At 42.6% G+C, this 26,280-nt stretch overlaps 1 protein-coding gene across 3 annotated transcripts in view; it reads left to right on the top strand.

The window, feature by feature from the left end:
* Positions 1–26,280, top strand: part of CABIN1 (calcineurin binding protein 1) — a 223,059-nt gene that overhangs the window by 143,715 nt on the left and 53,064 nt on the right. For all 3 annotated transcript variants that reach the window (XM_044990035.1, XM_044990037.1, XM_044990036.1), the window contains exon 30: positions 24,993–25,156. In XM_044990035.1, the coding sequence (XP_044845970.1) occupies positions 24,993–25,156 (164 nt within the window). The remainder of the gene's footprint in view (positions 1–24,992; positions 25,157–26,280) is intronic.

Here is a 26,280-nt window from a genome sequence, read left to right on the forward strand (position 1 = left end):
GAGGGCTAATTGTGCTGCCTGTGGCCAAGGTTGTCTGGCAACTAATCCTTGGCAGGTACAGACAGGGCACGCTTACTCTAAGGGTAGGTGGTAGCAAGGTGCCGCACAACCCTGGAAAGCATCACAACAAGCAAGGAAGGAAAATTTCATTATGAATAAGCAAAATGCTAATTGAGAAAAAAACTGGGAGGCTTTTGGTACTAGATCAATGGGAGGATCATTTGTGAGGGAAAACTCCATTCTGTTAAACTTTAGGCAGATAGTATTTGCCTTGTATAATTTGAGTGGGTGAATGACCTTTGCCAAAAATACTTCTCTTGTTTAAAAAAAAAAAAAATCATCGGTGTATAGTAAAAAGCAACAGAGTCCTGTGGCACCTTATAGACTAACAGATGTATTGGAGCATGAGCTTTCATGGGTGAATATAGTAAGTATCCCAGTGAATAAGATAGGAAATCAAACTCTTGGAGTATATGTAAAAAACAAATGTATGATGTAAGTTTCTCCATCTGTGAAATGGGGATAATGCCTCCGTTGTAAAGCTCTTCGAGACTTACAGAAGTAAAGTGCTATGTAAGTGTGAGGGTATTATTATATTAGTCTTAGTAGTGATTATCATTCATATTTACTTATTACCAACATTTAAAGTCACATGTGTTGTTTTTATGGCACCATAACTGTTCATCACAATAGGTAAAATGTATTCATTAGAAAAAAAAAGTTTTTGCACCTCTAAGCTTACAATATAAAGGCAAAGGGCATTTAGCTCTGCAGCACTTCTATATGACATAATTTCCAGTCTCTTGAGCACCCAGTCTCCAGCTATTAATTTTTAAATGGTTTAAGGTGTGTTTAACTCCAGGTACAGCAACCATTTAATTTGCATAAATAAATGACAACTCAGTAGGAACAAACTCCAGTGCAACAGAGAGAACAGTGGCTCTACAGTTAACTGTGAATAAACCAGTAGATTAAAAACTCCAGTCAGAAAGATGTTCAAGTACATTAAATACATAGAAAGCAAATAAATATTTTGGATCTGTATGTAAAACACATACCTATGCTAAGCAGTCTAAAGATGAAAGGTTAACGGATATTTGGGGTGGACTGCCAGAGTTGCTCGGTCATAAGTGCAGAATGGGCAATTGTCTCCAGTATAGCAAGATATTGGAGGAAACAAAATGTGTGTTTGTTTATGGCAGACTGCTATGAACTTTCTAAACAAAAAAGGAAGGGATGGTTCCTGCCCCGAGGAGTGCACAATCTAAAGAGAGACGGGGGACAATTAGGTAGGGGTACAACATGTAAAGAAGCAAACTTTTTAAAAAGATTAAAGTATATAAACAAGTCCCAGCTATTCTTCAAATGTGCCATTATCAGCTGGTTAGTTTCATATAGGTATCATGTCAGGAATAGATTCCAAGTGTGGAGAGGGTAACGACCTTGGAGATAACATCAGGAGGGGTATTCAGTACAGTGCATAAGGATTAACATAGAAGAAGGCACAGATATATATCTTAAAAGCTGATAAATGGGCAGACAAGGCTAGCATCCTTGGCAGAACTGAAGGGGCAACAGAAACGAAGATAAGGATGGATAAGTAAGGAGGGGCAGACATATGCAGGGTTTTTAATATGACAAAAAACATAAACATGGGAAATGGGAAGCTAGTGGAGGGTTTCAGAGATGGGGGGAACTGGAATGTGGTTTAAATGACTGGAAGGAGGATGCTTCTATCTGTTGAATTTTGTAGGGACAGCAGGGGGCAATATGGGCCTCAAGGAGTAAGTAAACATGATGTTTCAGTAAGCAAGATGAATTTTGAGTGCCTGAACCAAGAGGTTTAACTATAGAGAGAAAGAAGAGGACAGGTCTAAGCTATGAAAATACACCCTCTGAGCAACATTAGTTATATCAACAGAAGCGCCAGTGTAGATAGCGTCTCCCACCAACATAGCTACCACTGCTCGTTGGGGGTGGTTTAATTATGTTGACAGGAGAGCTCTCTTCCTTGGGCATAGAGCGGCTGCACGAGAGATCTTACAGTGGTGCAGCTGCATCAGTATAGCTGTGCCACTGTAAGCTCTCTAGTTTAGACATAGTGATGTAGAGGAAGAAGGAGAACTTCAGCACAGCTTGAATATCTGGAGGAAGGCAGCGGGAGAAGCCAAAGATGAAAGCAGGTTACAGGCTTGGGTGAGGGGAAGATGGTGATGTTGGTGGCAGTGACAGACTGATGGGAGTAGAGAGGCACTGAAGAGAAGATGAAGAGTTTGGTTTTGGCTGTGTTAAACACGAGCTGTGAGAGAGATGCCCAGGTGGAGGTGAGGGAGTCTGAGATGCAGGATTGGATCGATGGAGGAAAAAGTCATGAGTGGACAAGTAGATTTGTGAGTTATCAGCATAAATATGGTAATTGATGCAGTCACTCACAGTAAGATGTAAGGATGAGGGGGAGCCCTTCATTTCCTGCACAGGCAGTGGGAGAGAACACAAGGACTCACCAACACGATGCTAAAGGAATGGACAGAGAGGTAGAAGACTAGGCTATTACAGTATCACAGAAGCCCTGGATTGATAAAGGAGGGGGTGACTGACATTGTCAAAACCAGAAGGATGGGGAGGGACTATAGACGCTGCAATTCGATGATTCTCATCTCCTTGGTCAGAGTAGTTACTATGGAGTGAAGGGAGAGGAAGCCAGATTGGAGGGTATCACGGATGCAGTTGAAAGAAATGGCTTTAATTGGGTCTTTCAATACATTTAGCGGTGAAGAGAGATGGACCACTCTTAGAGGGTTAGGCTGGATCAAGGGATATTTTGGGAGGGATGGGGGACAGATAACTCTTAAGTATCAGTGTGGGTATAGCTGTGGGGGTGAATGCTTACTCATTTGCTGTAGGGCAGCAGACCCCTTGGAGCTGGCCTTGAGTAACATTCTGGTCTAATATCCTCTGCCAAGCGTAACATGCTCCCTAATATTAAAGCAAGCAGGTCTACAGCTAGTGCGCATTGCACATAACTTTCTCCAGCCACCTTAAAACAAATGTTGCAAAAAACATGCAGCAGGAAATCTAAGGTATGTGGTTTCCAGAGGCTGATCTACTCCCATGTAGAGAGGAAGTATGTGAGAAGTAGGGGAGGGGGAGTACAGGAAAGAGACGGGCGGTTAACACCGTGGGTACGAGGCTGTGTTTGTCAGTGCAGGTTCTTTTTCTGTTGTGTTGTCTTGGACCACTCCGAGTTCCAGTTGTACGCTCTGCTTGTGCAGTCAGGTGGGTTGGATTTGTTTAGTGCATTTTGTGTGGGTGGATGAGTGGGTGGATTTAAAGTCCCACGTGATTGGCCGCCTTCAACCTCAGGGCGGCCTTAAAAAAAAAAAAAAAGGCCGCCGAGAGAAACACACGGTGGCTCACACACACGAACGAAAGCTGGAGCAGCCCGGGCTCGGGGGGGAGAGAGCGGGCGCAGGGGCGCGTGGGTGTGCGATGGAGGGCTCGGGAAGAGAGAGCCGAGTGTCTGGCAGACGCATGCTGTCTCTCCTAGCCCCTGGGGGCGCCGCCGCTTCTCAGCCACAGCTCCACTCCCTGCAAACACAGCGCCTGGCAAGCCCCCTCGGCGGGCCTGGGGGATTTTAATGAACTTTTTAATGGCACTGTGGCTGACTGTGCATGCGGGTGAAGTAAAGCCCAGCGCTGGAGGTGCCCTTTCCCTTTGTAATGGTGAGTTACCTGCCAGACGCAGGGCTTGTGCGGGGCTGCCCTGCTGCTGGAGTGCCTTTATTTTGCAGGCTATAAATAGCACTTATTAAGGGGGAGGGGAAATGGAGTGACTCCTTTGTATGGCAGCAATTCATTAGGGCAGGAGAGCCGCCGCTGGGGCTTTTCCTTTCTCCGACTGTTGTGTTCCTTCGCCTGAACTTGTTGTGAAGGTGACAACGAAGAGGCTGGAGTGAAACTTACCCACGAGGGGGAGGGGAAGAGAGGCTGAGAGCCAGGCAGAGTCATTGTATCGAGATGGTGTTTATGTGCCGCTGCGAGTATGTTTAAGGCAGAAGGGGAAAATATGTCCTGTTCAGCAGCAAGAGAATATGTTTGTGCTTCTGGCTTTAGCCTGAATGTTTTGCTATTTATGTACGCCTGTGTTAGAGACAGAAGGAGACGTGGGAAACTGCTGTTCAGAACAGGGAGAGACATTTGGAATGTTTGGTAAGAAAATATGAGAAGAGAAATGTAGTGTCTGGTATGCCCTCTCATGGGAGCCTATAACCTGCAGTAGGAGAGGAAGAGATTTTATGCTTTGCTAACATCTTTTCCATCTCTTTATGACCCTCTAATGTAAATAACTACTAGCTTATTTACATTTCGGGTTTCTTAACCCATCATTGTTCTAGTTGCCTCTGGTTATTAATACCTTCCATCTTCTAGCTATTCCTTACCTGTGGATATGGCGGGGAATCCCTTCTCTTAAAAAGCTGGGAGAGAGGATGGGGGAAGGGAGATCTGTGTGTGCCCTGAAGATTTCTCCACAGTGCTGTGTGCAGTCAGTTAGCTGCATAAAGAGGCAGGGAGTGCTCTGATGACATTTGTTGTGGTGGCTGGGAAGCACTTATTTCAGTTCTTCAGTTTATGTTCTATTAAAGGCTTTAGCAGAGTCTTGCTTGCTATACAGAGAAATCTACAAAGGGATTGGAGGGTGGGAAATCAAGAATTAAGTTTGGGTGGGGAATGGTTTGTTTTTGTTTTTTCTGAGTAGGATGAATTATTTAGCACCATCATTTTCAATTCAGACCCGGAGCTTAGAATGGGAGTTTTTCACGGCTGGAAGAAGAGGAGATGCAGTATGCCCTGTAAAACAACGTCTGACACAGAGCAACCCAGCTGTGATCTCTAGTGTGCACTCTGCTGTTTTGACTGTGACTGTCATGCTCACACTGGAGATTCCCCCTTTTTAACAGTGACCTAACACAGTCATTCAGCATCTGTTTTGCACAAAGTACTGAACTGTAGCAGTCACAGTTTCAGTCATCTGAAAGGAAAGAGGGTAAGAGGATTCCAGTTTAATTAGCAATTAGCTAAAATCAGTCAGCTTTGTCTGGTCATAGGTTTACAATTTTTGAGCTTTCTTTTGTATGTCTTAATTGCAGTAAATTCTAATGTTGTAAATGAAGCAAGTGCCACTTGCTATTTATGGCATTGGCTTCAGCATCTTCATGTTGCTAATTTTTTGATACAGTGTGTGGTGTGTTTGCTTATTGGTACTGCAAGGTGTGTATCTGCTGTGGATATTTAACTTAAAGCAGATCCCTAAATTAGAGCATCTGTTTCCGAACATCTTTATCACCCTGGAGTCTGGAAGATGTGCCTTTTTTATTGGGGGCATATTGAAGCTGACATCCTGAACTGTTTTAGTTAGCCTCAACAGCATGTTCCAATTAGGAATTATCAGTTGTGGGTTTGTTTTTACCTTTTCCAAGGGACGTAAAATACTGTGAGAGATGAGCACTCCCCCACACGTTTATAAGGATTCTGTCAGTTGACATGCATACAGTTCCCATTTGACAGTATCTCAGAAATCAAACAGCAGCAGACAATGCTCTCTCCCGCTTAGCCAACTGAGTCACTGTCCTGCCCTGTGCCAGATGAAGCCATTGTAAAATCACTGCTGGTTGAATTTTGAAAATCCCTTGTGTATACTGTGCATTGCATTATTGTAATTAGAGTAATTCAAGCATAACTACTTTGCAGTACCTTTCTCTCCAGTATTACCAAACAGTGGTTAACTTCAGCTAAATTGCTAGGCAGTCCTCATTGTTTACATGAGTTGAGCATCTGGAGGATGGCGTGGATTGCACCCTCAGCAAGTTTGCAGATGACACTAAACTGGGAGGAGTGGTAGATAGGGTAGGGATAGGATACAGAGGGACCTAGACAAATTAGAGGATTGGGCCAAAAGAAATCTGATGAGGTTCAACAAGCACTTAGGACGGAAGAATCCCATGCACAGCTACAGACTAGGACCGAGTGGCTAGGCAGCAGTTCTGCAGAAAAGGACGTAGGGGTTACAGTGGATGAGAAGCTGGATATGAGTCAACAATGTGCCCTTGTTGCCAAGAAGGCTAACGGCATTTTGGGCTGTATAAGTAGGAGCATTGCCAGCAGATCGAGGGACGTGATCATTCCCCTCTATTTGGCATTGGTAAGGCTTCATCTGGAGTACTGTATCCAGTTTTGGGCCCCACAGTACAAGAAGGATGTGGAAAAATTGGAAAGAGTCCAGCAGAGGGCAACAAAAATGGTTAAGGGCTGGAGCACATGATTTATGAGGAGAGGCTGAGGGAACTGGGATTGTTTAGTCTGCAGAAGAGAAGAATGAGGTGGGATTTGATAGCTGCTTTCAACTACCTGAAAAGGGGTTCCAAAGAGGATGGATCTAGACTGTTCTCAGTGGTAGCAGATGACAGAACAAGGAGTAATGGTCTCAAGTGGCAGTGGGGGAGGTTTAGGTTGGATATTAGGAAAAACTTTTTCACTAGGAGTGGTGAAGCACTGGAATGGGTTACCTAGGGAGGTGAAGGAATGTCCTTCCTTAGAGGTTTTAAGGTCAGGCTTGACAAAGCCCTGGCTGGGATGATTTAGTTGGGGATTGGTCCTGCTCTGAGCAGGGGTTGGACTAGACGACCTCTTGAGGTCCCTTCCAGCCCTGAGATTCTGTGGTTTTCACCAAATCCTCTAATTGGATTAAAAGCCTTTTGTTAATGCCAAGTTATGGGCAAAGCCCTGGAAAACCAAATAAATGGGAACAGTGTCAGGGCACGATTTTTCTTTTATTTTAGTAGGTCTGATAAAGTAGCTGAAAAATGGAGGGACTAGCACAGGGGTCGGCTACCTTTCAGAAGTGCTGTGCCGAGTCTTCGTTTATTCACTCTAATTTAAGGTTTCGCATGCCAGTAATACATTTTAATGTTTTTAGAGGGTCTCTTTCTATAAGTCTGTAATATATAACTAAACTATTGTTGTATGTAAATAAGGTTTTAAAAATGTTTAAGAAGCTTCATTTAAAATTAAATTAAAATGCAGAGCCCCCCGGAACAGTGGCCAGGATCCGGGCAGTGTGAGTACCACTGAAAATCAGCTCGCGTGCCATAGGTTGCCTACCCCTGGGCTAGCACAATAAATAACTCTCTTGTAGAGAACTCCTTGTTGTCAGTTGCAGTAATTGCAGCAGAGTCAAAGAAACAAATATTGCTAGGTTAGTGATGGGATGCATAGCCATGAGTAGAAGCAACATTGCTTGCTTTGTGTAGTAGTCAGGATTTCTGTTTGGAGCCTTGACTTGCTTGACAGGAAAGGGAAATGTTCTATAGACATTTCAGTAGCGAGAGGAGAAGGAGGTAAAAGAAACTATTTAATAGCCTCCTACCCCTTCTGAAAAGTACATTTGTGAGGTTGGAATGTACAAACTTCTGTAGAGATTTTTAGCTATTGGAGGGGATTATGCTTCTGTGTAGACTTAACTCCTCTCTAACAGTGGTTACCCCTGTGTGTGTCTTTCTTGTTCCTAATCGCTAATGTGTAAGTATTTATTTCTCATTATCTATCCTCTGTAAGCCGCCTCCTCCTCCTCCTCCTCCTCCTCCTCCTGCCTATTCCTGCTAACAGTTTATAATCCAGGATGCACATCACCACCAATCTTCTACCAGATTTTGAAACCTCAGAACTCTGACCTTCAAATACGAATAAACTCATCCGTGAACAAATGTGCATCTTTAATAATTGGGCAATAAAGAGGAGGAATAGAAAGCCCTAGTCACAGCCTCCTGACAAAGATTCTGACTCAAGATTAAAAGGCTTTTCCACTAACCTCTGCCCTCATTTTCCCTTCTGTTGAAACATGAGAATAGGAGGAAATTTATTTATAATTTACTATCAATTCAATTGTCAAATAATTCTGTTCAGACTACACTGATGAAAGGGATTGATATTCCACTATATCCCCCCTGCATACCTGCGTATACCGTACACACTGGCCATGGGAGAGGTGGTCCTCATTTCCTTCCAGAAACCCCAATGGCAAAAATCGCTGGCTCTAATAGTGGATAGCCAAGTTTTGATTTGTTACATATTGGTTGTTATTAATAACACTTTAGAGTTTGTGGTCCTGCTGAATAATAAAATGCCTTCATTTTTATTTTAAAAAAATTAAACTCCAAAAAGAAAGAGAAATAAAAATAATCCTGATGCCAGTTCCCACCCCCCAAAAAGAATTCTCTGTGTTTGTAAATCATATCACAATTTCTTTGGTGAAATCTATTTGGCATGCTCCAAGGGCCCAACCTGCTACCAAATTTAGCAGTGAACTGCAAAAATAACTCCTGTCTTATGGTTTTGGAGACTGGGGAGTTCACATGCTACTGTATGGGTGACTTCCTTATTAAGTACTCTGATGGTAACCTGCTGAAATGATTAGTTTTGTTCGGGACCTGTCAATGCTATAGCTATTTACCAGGATCAGAGCTGGTTGCAACATGGCTGTCTCCTGACCCAGTTACCATAATGTTAAGAGTTGTAGCATAGACAGGATCTAACTGTCCATTCTGCAGTAGCCTCAAGCTTTGTCAAGAGACAGGGAGGAACTTTTTTTTTCATGTCTGCCCTCTCCGTCAAGAGAAACTGCATGCCCACAGGGATTGGAGTGAGTGAGGAGGAAAGAGCCCCAAAGAGATGCTCCCTGTCAAATTTTCTAAAATCAAAGGGCAACAGCTCAACAAGAATATTGCAAACCCTTGGAAATAAGAGCAGCCAAAGGGTTAAACTTAAATTACAGGGAGAGATGTTTTTATGCAGGCAAAATGTTAGTCAAGTTGGAATTAAGCCAGAACACCAGCACCTGTGCAGTTTGTAACTGTTTCGAAGTGCTGATAATTTCTGTGACCTTGTGGAGGATGCTGTATAAATGTTTTTCTTTCATGAAAACTGCCATAGAAGCTAATCACAAGTGGTCAGGACTTCTGTTTTGTGTTTTATCCCAGGGGTGAGATCTTCTCCAGCACAATCTCATAATCCGTTGCTGTGGCATTCCTTTAGTACTTATTCAAGCATCAGTGACTGAATGATTATCGTTTTCTACAGTACATGAGTTTTCCTCTGAAGCCTCCCGTACAAGTACTGACTTGACCCAACCCTATTTGGCTTGTGATATCTGATGGGATCAGAGCCCAGTATTGATATGTTTATACAAGCATACAGAAGAGATGAAAAGTTCTTCTCTCAGCTGTGATAATGAATTCTGTATCATCACCTGAAATGCTTTCTTTGTTTCCTCAGACACTCTTAATCTTGAGCATCTTTAACTTTGTGGCTTAGAGTGCTCACGGTTATGCAGAGGATATTCTGTAAATTGAGAGGTTCAAAGCAGGCCCAGCCATACAGGCTCTAGTATAGGAATTCAGGATATTGGCAGATGGGGGAAGAGCATTCACCTTAGAAAGAACATTTTGTTTGATCAGAGGGAGGGGTGTGAAAATGGCATGCCAAAACCAAAAACCCTACCTGGAATGCTTCTGTAAAAGATGACTCTTCTAGGCATTCTGGCAACCCAGTACACCGGAATTTCTTAGTCATTTCATTGGTAAAATTTTCTCTATCTGTTACAGCCTGTGTACTATATTAAATAGCTCAAATAGCATGTCAAAAACTCAGATATTCAAGGTAATAAAATATGCATTTGACAGTTTCTTCAAATCTCATGTGAAGGAACACTTTCTGGTTTGCTAGATTGACTATTATAATAGGAAGAGGTACCCTCTAATAGTGCAATACTTACATTGCAGTGTCTGAGGATGAGGGGTTTTGTGTCATTCAAAGGTTCCAATTAAAAATTCACTTTTGCTGTCAATGAATAACACTGTTCTTCAGGCTGATAAGTTCTTCTTTTACCTGTAGTATAATAGCACCAAGACTGGATGGTTTCAGTGAATCAGTGAAATATGTCTAGATATGATGGTGATAGGCACCTTGTATAAAGCTAACTTTATAATAAATCAATATATTGATTTGTTACTATATTAATATATGTATTATCGTTAATACATTATAAATTATCATTGCTGCTAATTATAATTAATATATTAATGCATAAATTAATCAAGCATTTTCTATTAATTGCTCTGATCAAATCCACCTGAACATAAGCTGATTTTTTTGCAAAAAAAAAATTATTCCCTTTTTTACCTAAAATGGCTGCCTATCTTGGCCCAGTTGGACAGTCCATAGATTGTATCATTCTCTACATCCTTTTGAACACATCTGTCTTATATTTTTCTTTTTTTTCCATTTGTGCATTGTTCTGCTGCTATTCCAGTAGGGATGGAAATACTGTCTTTTGGGGAGTGAGACTAGATGTACCATTTTGAGATCTATTGCCAGCCTTTAGCTCTTCTATCCTTGGACTAAACTATAGAACTTTTGTTTCTAGCTTGTTGTCCTCTTATTTTTCAAACATTGGATCCCTTCTGTTGTCATCTTGTATTTCTTTACTCAGCCTTCACTTAGTGAAGCAGACACTGCAGCTGTGTCTACTTCCTCAACAGTAGCGATGAAGTGAGCTTCATGGCTTCAGTTGTTCAGATTTCCACAGGTGGTGCAAACAACTGTGGAAGATTTACCTTTCAGTGGCCAGAAGCTGTTCACAGATTCCATGGACAACTCTCTCCCTACCCTAAAGAACTGTAGGGCAACACTTGGGTCATCAGGGATAGAGATGTCTCCAAATAAATGGAAATATAGCTGGTTTCAATTGGCACAAAGCTCCCACCTGGCTCAATTTTCTACCTTCCGTAGGCTAAGAGGTCAAGATTTGCAAAGGAAAAGCCTGCAACCACCTCAGCTGCTTCATACAAGCCTGCAACATTGTCCAAATGCCAGTTTTGATGGTTTGGTTGAGAATCCAGACTACCCAATGACCAGGTTTTATCAGCTGCACAAGACAACCCCCATTCCTCAGTTTGGACACTGCCTCTTTCATCAAGCCTGGGAGACTATAACATCAGGCAAATGGGTAGTGGAGGCTGTTACTTTGGGATATACAATCCAAGTTCCTTCCATCCTGACCTTCCAACCTCCTTCCCTGTCACTCCGTAGGGACCATTCTTATGAGCAGTTGCTAACATAGGAGATCGGTCTGTCATCCACCCCAAAGTTGTTCTCAAAAATCATGGTGGTCATAGCTGCCTACCTCTGTTGTCTAGGAATAAGTCTTCTCCCTACATTGACAACTGGCTCCTCAAGCGTTGGTCATATCAGGAGGAATGATTGGCAGTTCAGACAACTTTTGCCAGCTCTTTAAACAGCTCTTACCAAGGCCCCAAGACCTCAGCTGAACACTGACCATTGCATAGCTGGAAACCAGTGTGGCTCACCTGTGTATTAGTATTGTTAATATAGATGTTAAATTTATAAGAATATTTTTAGTCTTTATAAAAAGGAGTACTTGTTGCACCTTAGAGACTAACAAATTTATTTGAGCATAAGCTTTCGTGGACTATAGCCCACTTCATCAGATGCGTAGAATAGAACATATAGTATGAAACACTTGTAGGATGCTGAATGTATTAATCTCACTTATAACATGGGGACAGATGTTATAAGATGACATTAAGTGTTTGCATTGTAATCCTTTGTGATTGTGTAAGGTAATCAAACAGGAAAGAAGCACTAATTAATTAATGTAAAATGCAGGCTTTCTATAGAAGGTGTTACGTCCTGCCCACCAAGAAGATCCATTGAAACCAAATGAGCCACTGTGGAACATCACATAACAAAGACTTTGTTAATTGGATTCTTTCTCCCTCTCCCCCCTTCACCCCCCAGAATGAAGGAGACATGCATGTAAACTTATCCCATCAGCTTTAACTTTGGGGGAAGGGGGTTAAAAATCTCTAACAAGAGGAAACTATCTTTATGCTGCTTGGAGTCTGAGGGGCAAGGGTTAAGCAAAAGATCCCGAGTGCTTGGTCTGAGTTACCTCAGAGACATATAGAGCTTGCTTATTATAGAAGCTTCTATTACCTTTTTCAAAACTAAGACTGTACCTCATTTGTGTGTGTGTGTATGTTTATCTGTTTTAATGTTGTAAATAACTCATTTCTTTTTCTTAGTAAATCTTTAGTTAGTTTATTATTGGATTGGCTATAAGCTTTGTCTTTAGTGTAAGATATAGGGAGCAATTGACCTGGAGTAAGTGACTGGTCCTGTGAGACTGGGAGTAACCTGGATATTGCTGTGATTTTTGGGGACCATCTATCATAAAAGCAAGCTTGCCTAGGTGGTGAGATAGACTGGAGTATCCAAAGGGACTTCCTGTGACTCTGTGGTTAGGCTGTTAAAGTGCCTGAAGAGTTTTCACTTGATACATGGTTGGAGAAATCTAAGTATAGAATTCACAACCAGTTTAGGGGGGGGTGCCCTGCTTCTTAACAGTCTGCCCTACGGTTGATACTCATGCTCTTGAGCCACTTGACAACCCCTATACAACAAATATTCTTTATAGGAATACATCTGGATTCGATAAAGGGCGGAGCTTATCTCCCTCTGACAGGTTTCTTGCTCTAAAGAATCTTTATACAGAGTGCAGCTCAGCCCTCAAGTTCCAGCAAGGACATGTCTGCAACTTCTGGGACACATAGCAGCTTCTGTTTTTATGACACAAAATGCCAGATTACATCTTCGATGTCTCCAGGACTGGCTCGGACTGTTTATGTACCCAATAAACACAGTCTCAACAAGCCTGTATCTGTACCCAGACAGGTCCTACAGTCACTCACCTAGTGGACTAATCCAGCCAAAGTTCATTCAGGAATTCTGTTCAGCCAGAATCCCCATAAAATCATATTAACATCAGAAGCTTCCCTCTTGGATAGAGAGCACATTTGATCCCTCACATTGTCCAAGGCAAATGGTCAAACAGGAACAGCACTTGCACATCAATCTACTGGAATTGAGATGGTCGAGTTCAGGATCCTGACACAAGGAAAAAGGGAAAGCAGTAGAACAGAGACCCTGGACTTCAGAAAAGCAGACTTTGACTCCCTCAGGGAACTGATGGGCAAGGTCCCTTGGGAGAATAACATGACGGGGAAAGGAGTCGAGGAAAGCTGGCTGTATTTCAAAGAAACCTTATTGAGGTTGCAGGAACAAACCATCCCGATGTGTAGGAAGAGAAGTAAATATGGCAGGCGACCAGCTTGGCTTAACAGTGAAATCCTTGCTCGTCTTAAACACAAAAGAACAGCTTACAAGAAGTGGAAGATTGGACAAATAACCAGGGAGGAGTATAAAAGTATTGTTCAGGCATGCAGGTGTGAAATCAGGAAGGCCAAATCACACTTGGAGTTGCAGCTAGCCGGAGATGTTAGGAGTAACAAGAAGGGTTTCTTCAGGTATGTTAGCAACAGGAAGAAAGTCAAGGAAAGTGTGGGCCCCTTGCTGAATGAGGGAGGGAACCTAGTGACAGAGGATGTGGAGAAAGCTAGTGTACTCAATGCTTTTTTTGCCTCTGTCTTCACAGACAAGGTCAGCTCCCAGACAGCTGCACTGTGCAGCACGGTATGGGGAGGAGGTGACCAGCTCTCTGTGGAGAAAGAAGTAGTTCGGGGCTATTTAGGAAAGCTGGACGAGCACAAGTCCATGGGGCCGGATGCGCTGCATCCGAGGGTGCTAAAGGAGTTGGCTGATGAGATTGCAGAGCCATTGGCCATTATCTTTGAAAAATCATGGCGATCCGGGGAGGTCCCGGATGACTGGAAAAAAGCTAATGTAGTGCCCATCTTTAAAAAAGGGAAGAAGGAAGATCCAGGGAACTACAGGCCAGTCAGTCTCACCTCAGTCCCTGGAAAAATTATGGAACAGGTCCTCAAGGAATCAATCCTGAACCACTTAAAGGAGGGGAAAGTGATCAGGAACAGTCAGCATGGATTCACCAAGGGCAAGTCATGCCTGACTAACCTAATTGCCTTCTATGACGAGATAACCGGCTCTGTGGATGAGGGGAAAGCAGTGGATGTACTATTTCTGGATTTTAGCAAAGCTTTTGATACAGTCTCCCACAGTATTCTTGCCAGCAAGTTAAAGAAGTCTGGGCTGGATGAATGGACGGTAAGGTGGATAGAAAACTGGCTAGATGGTCGGGCTCAACGGGTAGTGATCAATGGTTCCATGTCTAGATGGCAGCCGGTATCAAGTGGAGTGCCCCAAGGGTCGGTGCTGGGGCCGGTTTTGTTCAATATCTTCATTAACGATCTGGAGGATGGTGTGGACTGCACCCTTAGCAAGTTTGCAGATGACACTAAACTGGGAGGAGTGGTTGATACGCTGGAGGGTAGGGATAGGATACAGAGGGACCTAGACAAATTAGAGGATTGGGCCAAAAGAAATATGATGAGGTTCAACAAGGACAAGTGCAGAGTCCTGCACTTAGGACGGAAGAATCCCATGCACTGCTACAGACTAGGGACCGAATGGCTGGGTAGCAGTTCTGCAGAAAAGGACCTAGGGGTTACGGTGGACGAAAAGCTGAATATGAGTCAACAGTGTGCCCTTGTTGCCAAGAAGGCTAATGGCATTTTGGGTTGTATAAGTAGGGGCATTTCCAGCAGATCAAGGGATGTGATCATCCCCCTCTACTCAGCACTGGTGAGGCCTCATTTGGAGTACTGTGTCCAGTTTTGGGCCCCACACTACAAGAAGGATGTGGATAAATTGGAGAGAGTCCAGCGGAGGGCAACAAAAATGATTAGGGGGCTGGAGCACATGACTTATGAGGAGAGGCTGAGGGAACTGGGATTGTTTAGTCTGCAGAAGAGAAGAATGAGGGGGGATTTGATAGCTGCTTTCAACTACCTGAAAGGGGGTTCCAAAGAGGATGGATCTAGACTGTTCTCAGTGGTAGAAGATGACAGAACAAGGAGTAATGGTCTCAAGTTGCAGAGGGGGAGGTTTAGGTTGGATATTAGGAAAAACTTTTTCACTAGTAGGGTGGTGAAGAACTGGAATGGGTTACCTAGGGAGGTAGTGGAATCTCCTTCCTTAGAGGTTTTTAAGGTCAGGCTTGACAAAGCCCTGGCTGGGATGATTTAGTTGGGTTTGGTCCTGCTTTGAGCAGGGGGTTGGACTAGATGACCTCCTGAGGTCCCTTCCAACCCTGAGATTCTATGATTCTATGAATTAAGGGCAGTCAGAAATGCTTGCCTCCACTTTCTTCCCCTACTCAAAATCAAGATCATGACAGACAACATAGCATGCGTGTATTATATTAATCATCAAAGTGGCGCGCGTTCCCCCTCAATCTGCACCAAAGCGATAAAGCTTTGGAACTGCTGCATAACCAATTGGATGGTTGTCTCGGCTTCTTACCTCTCGAGTGTACAAAACACCATGGCAGGCAACCTGAACAGATATTTCTCCCTAAATTACAAATGGGAGTCGGACTCTCAAGTCTTCAACAAAGTATTCTTATCTTGGGGATTGCCAGACATCGACCTTCTTGCCACGGCAGCCAACACAAAGTGCAGGAAATTCTGTTCCAGGTGGGGGTTCAATCCCCGATCTGAAGATGTTTTCCTAATTACATGGTTAAAGGGTCTCTTTTTTTATGCATATTCTCCAACTCCATTGCTCTTAAAGTTCCTTATCAAGATCAGACAGAACCAAGCCAAAGTCATTTTGATTGCACCAACTTGGCCAAGACAAGTTTGGTTTCCTTACCCCATCTAACTCACCTCTCGCCATCCATGGCAGCTCCTGATCAAACCTTGATTGTTCTCAGGATGCAGATCAGAGGCGTCATCTGAATCTGAATGTCCTGTAACTAGAAGCCTGATTCAGCAATGGTTCTTGGATGAGAGGCCACATGTTCATCAGAAGTACGAAAGATACTGTTAAATAGTAGAAAGGATTCTACTAGGCATACTTACCTTCAAAAATGGAGAAAATACAACATTTTGTGTAACCAGTGCCATCTTTCTTCTATCCAGTTGTCTCTTTCCTCAATCTTGGGAGGGAGCAAGCAGGGCAATTGCCCAGGGCCCCAAGCCACAGAGGGCCCCATGAAACTAAGTTGCTCATGTTTTGGCTTAAGCCCCACGTTGTCGGGGCTCAGGCTTTGGCTTTCTGCCTTGGATCCCAGTGAGTCTAATACTGGCCTTTCTCTCTGGTTTATTTTGGAGGACCCCTGAAACTGCTCACAGTTCCCCAGGGGGCCCTGGACCCCTGGTTGAGAACCTCTACTCTAGATGTTAAGCGCCTGTTAGCTGTTTACTTGGACAGGACGAGTCCTCTCAAGAAGAGCCCCTAAACTCTTTGTTTCCACTGCAGATAGGTCTAAGGGAATGCCTGTCTCCACTCAGAGGCTTTCTAACGGGATCTCTGGATGCATTATTGCCTGTTATGGGTTCCCTGAGGTTCCACCTCCCCAAAAGTGACTGCGCACTCTGCTAGGTCACATTCTACATCTGTTGCCCTACTCAAAGATGTTCCAGTTGCTGAAAACTATAGGGCTGCAATATGGTCCTCGGTGCCCACAGTTTCCTCCCACTGTGACTTAATTCATGCAGCAAGATTAGAAGCTGCAGTAGGCAACGCAGTTCTTTCTTCAGCGATGGACTCTGTTCTGAAGCTGCCACCTCTTTAAAAGAGGTACTGCTAGAGACTCACCTAAAGTGGCGCACCCACAGGGACGCTGCTCAAAGAAGGAGAGATTACTCACTTTGTGCAGTAACTGAAGTTCTTCAAGATGTGTCCCTCGGGTGTTCCTCTACCCGCTCTCCTCCAATCTGCTTTGGAGCCACCTCTGTGGGCTTTGCGGTAGAGAACGAACTGAGGACGGTCCATCTCTGCAGCCCTATATAGCCTTTGTATGGGGCATGAGGATCTGTAGGACTCATGCACTGGCAAAAGGTACACTGCTACCAAAAATTTCTGACCAAAAGCACAGGAGCAGATATAGACCTAAAGTGAAGCTCCCACAGGGACAGCACTTGAAGTTACAGCACAAGGTGAATTATTTTTCCCGTTCCTCCTTTCCCTGATCTTTCTTCCACAGAAGCCACTGAGCATAATGTCTGCATTGTCCCCATCTCTTGTTGATCTAGTGCATTTCCATTAAAAGAGTATATTTTAGTATTTCTGCTGAGATCCTTGTGAAATTGAACTAATGTTGGAACATTTTGAGTAAAAACTCCAGCCTCCTGCTTCTGTGAGCAAAACCCCCCAAGATCTCAACTGGCAAATGACCAAAGCCAACATTCACAAAGGCTATCAGACCTCAGTTTCTGTTTCACTAATTTTGCCTGAACCCTTAAGTCATCATCTTAATGAGGCATTTCTGGTTTTAGATAATTGCTTATTCAGGAGGAAATGACTGTTCATATTTTCTTACCCTTTTGCCCCCCACTGTCTGATCTCTCTCTCTCTCTCTCTCTCTCTCTCTCTGAATAGATAGTTTGGGTGTGCTTTTCATGTGGTAAAAACCAATCTAACTCCCTATAAACAGTAACAGTGTGTTCAGCTTTGTAAAAGTATGTTAATTCTAAGAAGTGAAAATACTAAATTTAAAACTCAAGTTAAAAAATTGCTATTGTTTGGAACAGAAGAGCTCAAAGTGTAGGTTCTCTGTCATCTTCCCTTACTACTTCCTTCTCACTGACACTTTGATGTGGAGACAGGCTGAGCATTTTTTTCACACCACCATTTTAGTCTGGCAGCTCTTCTTCAGAATTAATGCTACTGGGCTATGCATAATCCTGACCTTCTACATGTAAGTCTTCCAAATGCTGTGAGTAAAAGTACAAGAGTAGCGGTATTTACACATGTAGATTATGGATGTACTGCTTGTGATCTGAGGTAGGATATGGAATGGTAGTCCAGTTCTGAGAGTTCTTAAAAAGAAAATACGAGGAAGAGGGGCAGTTAGCTGTGTCCCCTCCCACAGGCTAACCAAATGCCATCTTTTGTATCATGGCACTTTTGATGTTCTCTTGCTCTTCCATATCAGGAAGATAAATGGCAAATTGGAAGAAATTTTCTAAAACATTCTAGAGGGGTTGGCAAGCCTTCTCTGAATCATTACCCAGAGGAAACAGGAGAATCCTTATTTAAAAAAAAACAAAACTGGAGGGTTGGGGTGTAAAAATTCATATAATATTTTTGTAATATACACACTAGAATTGTTTCAGCTTTTTCTCTGCCTTTGCTGCACCCACCTCTATTTCCATGTTACAGAAAGTGGATCTGGTTTGCAAAATAGATGAAAAGGAATCGGGGCAAATGGAAGAGGAGGATCAAAAGAGAAACAGTAGATATGCAAAATATAAAAGACCTAAAAGGAAAGATGACTAAGAAAAGCTTGCTGCAGGAGACAATGCAACTAGAAGAAAGGATTAGAGAGAAATGTTACTTTATCAAGAAAGATTAGGTGGACCAGAGATTCAGAACTTGAAGACTCCACTCTCCAAGCCAGCAGGAATTTATCGCTCTTGGAGCAAGCTCACTGATGTCTTCAAGACCAACACTATATGGTGCAATGCCTATTAACAAGGATTAAGGCTACTTCTATTTATTATCCTATATTGCACTTTGTTGGCTGAAGGAAGTGGGTTGAACTATAGAAGGGAAAATACAGCCAGTCATTTAATCCACAGAGCTCAAGCCTGACTCCTTTACTCTCCAGCCCCTGAATCCAAGGTCTTGTCTTGATCTAGATCATGTGGAAAGGTCTTACTAGGAAATGATACCATGGGGAAGGAATTGGGGGGTGGGTTGTGGAAACTTCATGCTAGAAGTAGATTTTTAAAAGTAGCTTTAGGATATGAACATCCACAGAGATGACCCACACTTTTCATAAGTGGACAGGAGCATCTTTAATGCAGCTAGAGGCCACTCCTTTTGGTTAAGAGAGTTCAGTTCCAGACTTTAAGCTGCTGTGTAATGAAGAACAGTGTAGATGTGGATTGCTGCAGTATTAGTCAATAGCTTCTCTCCACCTAGAGTTGGTTTGCTGTATTGTTATGGACTTTTGATTAGTCCATGGACTGTATGCTTTCATTGGCAAGGCTATTTTGCAGGTTGACTAATATTAGTCTGTTCTTTTGCCCCCAATGTTGTGTCTGTATGTTCTTAAAATTGTGGGTGAGGTGGGAGATTGCCTCTCTTTTGTGCACTCTGGGTCTTCACAAAATTTCCACTTGCCTGGAGATTAATCTCAGGCATCCTCAAGAGTTCCAGATGGGGAACACAGCCTTCTAGTTGAGGATAAGAGAAGTGCTTAGTGAAACAGGTGGCTGTAAACAAATAGTGTAAAACAAAAATGAGAGAGGGAAATGAATACCAGAAAATATGTAGACCTAAAAAAGAACTCAGTGCAAGGTTGAGATCTTGTCTCTCTCACCAACAGAAGGTGGTTCGGTAAAAGATATTACCTCATCCACCTTGTCTGAGGAAATATGTATGCATTTCCCTCTGGATGCTGCTGTAAGTTTTATTAGCTCTCTTAAAAGCTTTGAATGTGATTTCTTTTTCTTTCCTGCTCCTTCTCAACTGAGCACTTTCTGAAAATACTAGAAGTAACTTCTGGATAGAGGATGCCAGTTAAGATGGTATGAGAGATGGAAATGTGAAGAACAAGTTTCCTTGCTCACCCATAGAAATCTGCAGGACCAGGGGTTGATATTCAGAAGGAATATTGTCCCTTGCTAGAAAAGGACAGATGTGTGAAGAAAGAGCATCCTTTCTACTTTTCCTATACTCTGTAATCTCATGCTGAAATGGAACAGATTTTCAATTTCCGATGTCAGCACCAAACAGCTTGTCATTATCTGTTTTAGCTGTTTCCATTTTAGGTGAGTTTGGGCTCTCCGGTTGCTTTGTTTAGTTAATAGTTTTATTGTGTCTTAGTTTATATCATCAGTACTTTAAGAAAATCGTCTGTTTGACTCAGGAGTCCAGTATGTTTCCTTCCTACCTGATGTGTATGATCTCCTCTGTGGGCCAGTGCAAGGAAAGGGTTATGACCCTGTCTCTGCCCCCTTTTGGAGTGATTTGCGCTCTTGAGAGGTTCATGGAGGAAGCAGGAGAGAGAACCCTAATGAAACTTAAAGGCCCTGACTCTGTTATAGTTACAGTGTAATTGTTTCAGGGGATTGCTTATCACAACTGGATAGGAACTTCTTGAGTGTGACATGGGGTCACTCCTTTCGTTTAAGAACTGTTGCCAAGAACAGAAATCCTATAGCTAATCCAGTAACTTGCATACTGAGAAGGTCGCTCTGTGCCCAGAATTCTCAAATACTTAATCTGTTAGTGATTTTGTATAGTGTCAGTAGAAAGCCACAGAAGCCTCATTTTGTTGAGGACAGTCTGCTTTTTCTCCCCAAAGAGAGATTCCTAATCCTTGGGGAATCCCTTCTCTCAAAAAATGCTAAGGTAAGCAGCATGGAGCAGTTAGCACTCCCTGCCTATCTGTTTTCAGAATGGCTGAGATGGGCACAATGGATACTTTCTGAATCCTGTCTACAAGCCTTCATGTACCCTGCATTAAGCTGGAACTGAATACTGCAGCAACATCCTCCCCCTTGCTTCAGTGCTGAATTCTGCAGCAAATGGAAATTCTGCAGCAGCCTGAAATAAATGTGAAAATGAACAATGCAATCAATACAGTACTCTTTGTGGTATTTATTTTGATGTAAAATTTAGTTTATTTTATGTTGTCCTCAGATTTTCACTTAACTGCAGATTTTTATTAACAATGCAAAACAGAATTATAAAATTTGTTAGGAGGTAGCAGAGTGTTTGTTTATGGAGGTTTGGAGTTCTGGGACCCTGGAGGCATTTGAAGCTTTTTAAAGCTTCTCACTCCTTCTCTTGGTTCATGTAAACAGCTCTGTTGGCTGTAACAGAAGGGAGGAGAGCCGTAAGGCTGAAAGAATGGTGGCCAGCACACAGAAGCTGTGCAACAGAGTGGTGTTTTGAACATAAATTCCATTCAGTGACTGATCGGGTGGGAGAACCTCTGCCAAGTGACCTGGATAGTGATTATAAGTAATAGAAACCCTGAAGAGGACTGCAAATGTTGTCAATCTGTGCTGGGTCTAAAATGTCTGCACTGTTAAGTCCGAGTACATTAAAGGTCATGTTTGGTAAAAAAAAAATGTACCTTTCAAATAATGTGAAAACTTAATGGTATGTCAGTCAGACTGAGTAACTTTTTCCTGTCTGCTCCCCAGTTGGTTCCATGGCAGCTCCAGCAAGTGCATTTATATGGTGTGTTTTGTTCTGGTTAAGAGTTCCAGCTTCCTTGAGTGCTGAGAAATAGGCTTTTAAAAGTAGCCGATTTTTTTATTGCAGTTCTTGTGTTCTGAATTCAGAAATACATTTTCCCTGGAGATAGATGACAGCCAGTGAAGACTTGGCTAGATCCTTCTTTATGTATATGTGTGGGATTCTTCTGGGAGTACTCTGGATGAGAATGTATCTTTAACTCAACTCAGATTGTGAGATTGAGGAGGATTCGGCTTCAGCTGGAGGCCCTGGTAGGATTCTGGTTGACTGCTTAAACATCTGGTGTTTTTTCACATCACAATGCAAAAGTACAGTTGAAGGAAAGCAAGCAAGGTAGTTGGTTCTTAACGACAAATTCTTTTATGCTTTACAATTGGGTCTGAAGACAAGATGAGTAGATAGCATAGGGGAGTAGTCATAGTTAATTAAGTGCACTTGTATAAAGCTGTATAGTTCATTGCAAGACAATGATGAAAAGTCAGTGCAAGAGCTGATGAGGAATCTTCCCTTTAAATTTCTTTCTTCACCCTGTAATTCTAGAGCATTGAAAGAAGATGAGTTTAAAGGTAAGTATGGCACCTGGATTATTTTCTTCAGCACATTAACATCTTCTGTCTGTATGTATGTATGTAGGACTGTACACAGTACATTAATATTTTTTTCTTGTTCAGTACCAAAATATGGTAATACCATAACTGTAGAAATGAAACATTGTAAACTGTGCTCAGTTGAACTTGAGCATTCTAGAGGCTTGAAGTGTGTGAAGGTGAGCCTTTCTCCACAAGCGGTTAATGCTGCCTGAAAGTTATTTCCCTGATAGTGATTTTGGTTAGATGATTTGATATCATAACATGTTGTAAAATAGTTTACTGAGTGGTAATACTGCCACACACTTTAGTTTTCAAACAAAGAGTCCTTGGAGACCTGTAGAATGGTCATTCTCTAACTTTCCAGCTGATACCCAGTGTGTGGGGGAAAGTAGTTAAAATGTTTACTGGGCAGATGGGAAGAAGCTGGGGGAAAGCATTGTCTACTGATTTCTGGTGTCGTGTCCTAAAGTTTGCTCTGAGTGAGCTACATAATGCAAGTGAAAGATGAGATAGAGAGTTGTGTATGATTAATTTATAAATGAACAATAAATTGACTTGTAGGGCTGCATCAGCTGGGAAGACTGTTTTTATCTACTTGTGTGTTGCCATCGTTGAGGTCAACTAACTTTTGAGGATTTGGTGGGAACCAGTTTAATGATAACTTTGCTGCTTTGTGTATCCTCTTTAGAATTGGTGCATCCAGGTGAAGCCAAGAAGCATAGTCACAGGACTTTAATATTTTAAAAATATTTACAGCCAAGAGACCTTTCTCTCTACAGACTTATTTTGTGTATTCAGAAAGCTTTCAATGCAATATTTCACTTTTAATCTACAAGGTCAATAAGTGTTAGATAGTGAGCTGCTTGATAGCACAGTTTTATCAAAACATAGAGGATGCTTGTGAAAAGTAACAGTTGGGAGTGGAGCAGGGGTGGGCAAACTGTGGCTCGGGGGCCACATCTGGCCCTCCAGACGTTTTAATCTGTCCCTCACGCTCCCACCGGGAAGTGGGGTCCACGCCTCCATGTAGGAGCCGGAGGGTGGGACCATGCTGCTGTTTTCCGGGAGCTGCTTGAGGTAAGCATCGCCTGGAGCCTGCAACCCTGACCGCCTCCCACGCCCCAACCCCCTGCCCCAGTCCTGATTCCTCGCCCCCCCACCCTCCGAACCCCTCCGTCCCAGCCTGGAGTACCCTCCTGCACCCCCAACCCCTCATTCCCAGCCCCATCCCAGAGCCCTCACACACACCCCGCACTCCAACCCCCTGTCCCATCCCAGAGCCCCCCTCCCACATCCTGAACTCCTCATTTCTGGCCCCACCCCAGAGCCTGCTCCCCCAGCCAGAGCCCTCACCCCCTCCCGCACCCCAACCCCCAATTTCGTGAGCATTCATGGCCTGCCATACAATTTCCATTCCCAGATGTGGCCCTTGGGCCAAAAAGTTTCCCCACCTCTGGGGTGGAGGGAAGTGACAATAATGCCACAAAGGTCCATCTCAGAACAATTGTAGTTACTATTCTGTTTACCTGAAATAAGTAAACTGTAATAAAGGGATGAAGTTTGCTGATAAAGTTGGAAGAAGCAGAAGGAAGAATGGGGAAGTGTTGATATAAAAAAGGATGGCTGGAAAAAAGAGCACTGTGGAAAGCAAGAGAAGGAAAAGTCTGCAGGACAACCTCTGTGCATTATGCATAGCTCAAGTCAGTGCTTCTCTTTTGAAAACATGGCCCTCAAATAGTGGGGAGTATAAGAGGTTTACAAATGTTTAAATAAATTATATGGGGTGGAACTGCAAATTCACCAAAAAGGAGTAGGAGGCAGACCTACTGTGGACAGGCTTTTTACATAGCTGTTTTTGATGTTCAGCTGTCATATGTTCTTTGCTGTAATCAGTTTCTTCACTTCCACCTTGTAATAAATTCTAAAGAACTTTGCTCACATTTAGAGTACACCTAAAATTTGCAAAACAAGACCTTTAAACAAAAATGAAAGATTAAATATTTGTATGACTTGCTCTCTGGACAAGTTTGAAAAGCAGGGTTCAACTCTTTAGCAGGTATTCTCAAATCAATGAGATTCTTCCTACAACTTTATTAAATGGCATGGTCAAGATGAGGATTCCATTCTGCAGATGTACCCCTCGAGAATTTCTGTCATTGAACAAGGGAAATAGTGGGAGAGTTGGTATTGGCATAGCAACAGTAGTATTTGTTATTCAGATGGCCCCAGTCCAGACAGTCAGTGATCTCTGCCACCACTACTGATGTATGGATATAGTTTGAACATAATTTTTAAAATCTGATTTAACATCCATCTTAAATACATCTTATTAATATGGGGAAGGAAGTCCCCTCAGATTTGTTAAGCATTGCAAAATCCATGCTGACTAGTCATAATTTAATTATAACTGTCCATTTGACACCAGTGTCTTTCTAAAGATTCCTTTGGCTCTTGAGATTTAGTTAAGAGTTCAGGATGTGAGCACAAGTGTGTTTAAAATTTGCCAGTGGGGAAATTGAATTGTAAGGAATCACAATATTGGTACCAGACCAAAGGTTGGTTGCTCCATGGCTAATGCTTGGCAACCACCAACCACAAAGCAGGTGAAGCCTTTATGCTAACAGTCTATTTGAAGATACACTTCTACAATAGCTGCCTGACAGTTGTGAGTCTCTGAATTAGTTCAGGAAAAAAAAATTTCATGCATTCAAGGATAGGCTAGCTTGTCTTGTTTGCTAATGAAATTTGGTTTCTGTAACACCAAAACACTAAAACCTTTGAATTTAGGCAAGGTTGAGAAAAAACCCTCATAATATTTAACCCTCTCTTGCCTTTTTCAGGAATTGATTGGCAAATATATCTAAGGTGCGTACTGTGGATTCTGTAAGACTCTGTTCCTTATCCAAATTTCCTTATATACAGAACCATTGCATTAGTTTATCATTGTACCCCGTCTCATGCTGAAACAGTATCCACAGAATGCAGAGGAACCTGGTCCATATTTTTAGTTTTCTGTTCTGTCTTTTATTACAGATCCATCTTTAGAGATTTCTTCTCTTGATTTCTTTGCAGGGAATCTGGCGAATCCCCGTGGATGAAATTGACCGCCCGGGCAGCTTTGCATCTCATATGAACCGTTCCATTGTCTTGCTGCTGAATGTGCTGTCTCAGCTCAAGGATTACAATACCCTGCTGAAAGTCTCGTCCATGCTGCAGAGGACACCTGATCAGGGAAAGTGAGGCCATAAGTTTAGTCTTCACTTACCAAACCTTTTCTTTCCATTTTGAATATTCTTCCTCCCCTTCCCCTCCCCGGTCCAACCCCCCCCCTCATTTTTCTGTTTCTTTGGAAAAATCCTTAACTGATTTAAAAAATAAAAATAAAACCCCGATCTATAACACCATAAATTACATTTCTGTTGAAGGAAGAACATATTTCAAGAGAGTGAATTAATATAGTTCTGAGGCAGTTTGACTATGCTTAAAAATGGTACTGAGACCTATGACTCCTGGGATCAGATTCTTATCCCTACTAGAGCTGCTTTACACTCCTCCAGCACAAAGCAGCCATTGAGCTGGCTTACCTGACCTGAGGAGTCCTCTTATGAGAGAAGAACCATAGGTGTCCTAGAGGCACCATAGTAGCATATACCGCCCCTTTCCTCCCCCTCTGGCACAGGAGGCATGTTCAGGAGTTGAGGCTCAGACACTCCTGTGCCCCTGCAATTCCTAAGTGACCGACTAGCCCCTAACTGGCTCTTGGCAGCTGCCACAATGTAGGAGTTAATCTAATACAGGAGTGATCTAATTTTAATTACATTAATTTTATTTGAAAGAATGCCATTTTAATGCCGGCTGCATATAGAGGCAGAAAAGCCAGAATTTAAATATTGCAGGGTAAATTAAAAACACAGTAAAATTCCAGTTGGTTACTGAGAAGGAAATATGTACAGGATGCAGTTTTTAAGAAATTCAAATTAAGATGCATGGTAACAGGCTGTAGTGGCTGGAAACATTACACAGCTCACTGTGTATGTTTTTCAGTGTGTGAGAGCTTGTGAGTTTGCATATGGTGCAGTACATTCATGTATATGTGATCACATGTTCAGCAAAGTTGCAGCCAAAAATATGTTAATTTTTAGCATATCAAAAGTATTGGAGGACAGAAGGCTTTAAATTTATACCAGGCCGGTCCATGGCTGTGTTCAGAATGCAGCATAATCATTTACTGAAGTTTAGAGTATTCTTAACGTGTCTAAAATATGGTCCGCTTGTGCCAACCAGAGTAAGCTATAGCCATGTGAGGAGCCTGTAAGTGAAAATATTGGGGTAATTAAAAAAAGGTAATAATTGGAGATAT

This window comes from Mauremys mutica, chromosome 16 (assembly GCF_020497125.1).
Source record: "Mauremys mutica isolate MM-2020 ecotype Southern chromosome 16, ASM2049712v1, whole genome shotgun sequence".
NCBI classification, from domain to species: domain Eukaryota; kingdom Metazoa; phylum Chordata; order Testudines; family Geoemydidae; genus Mauremys; species Mauremys mutica.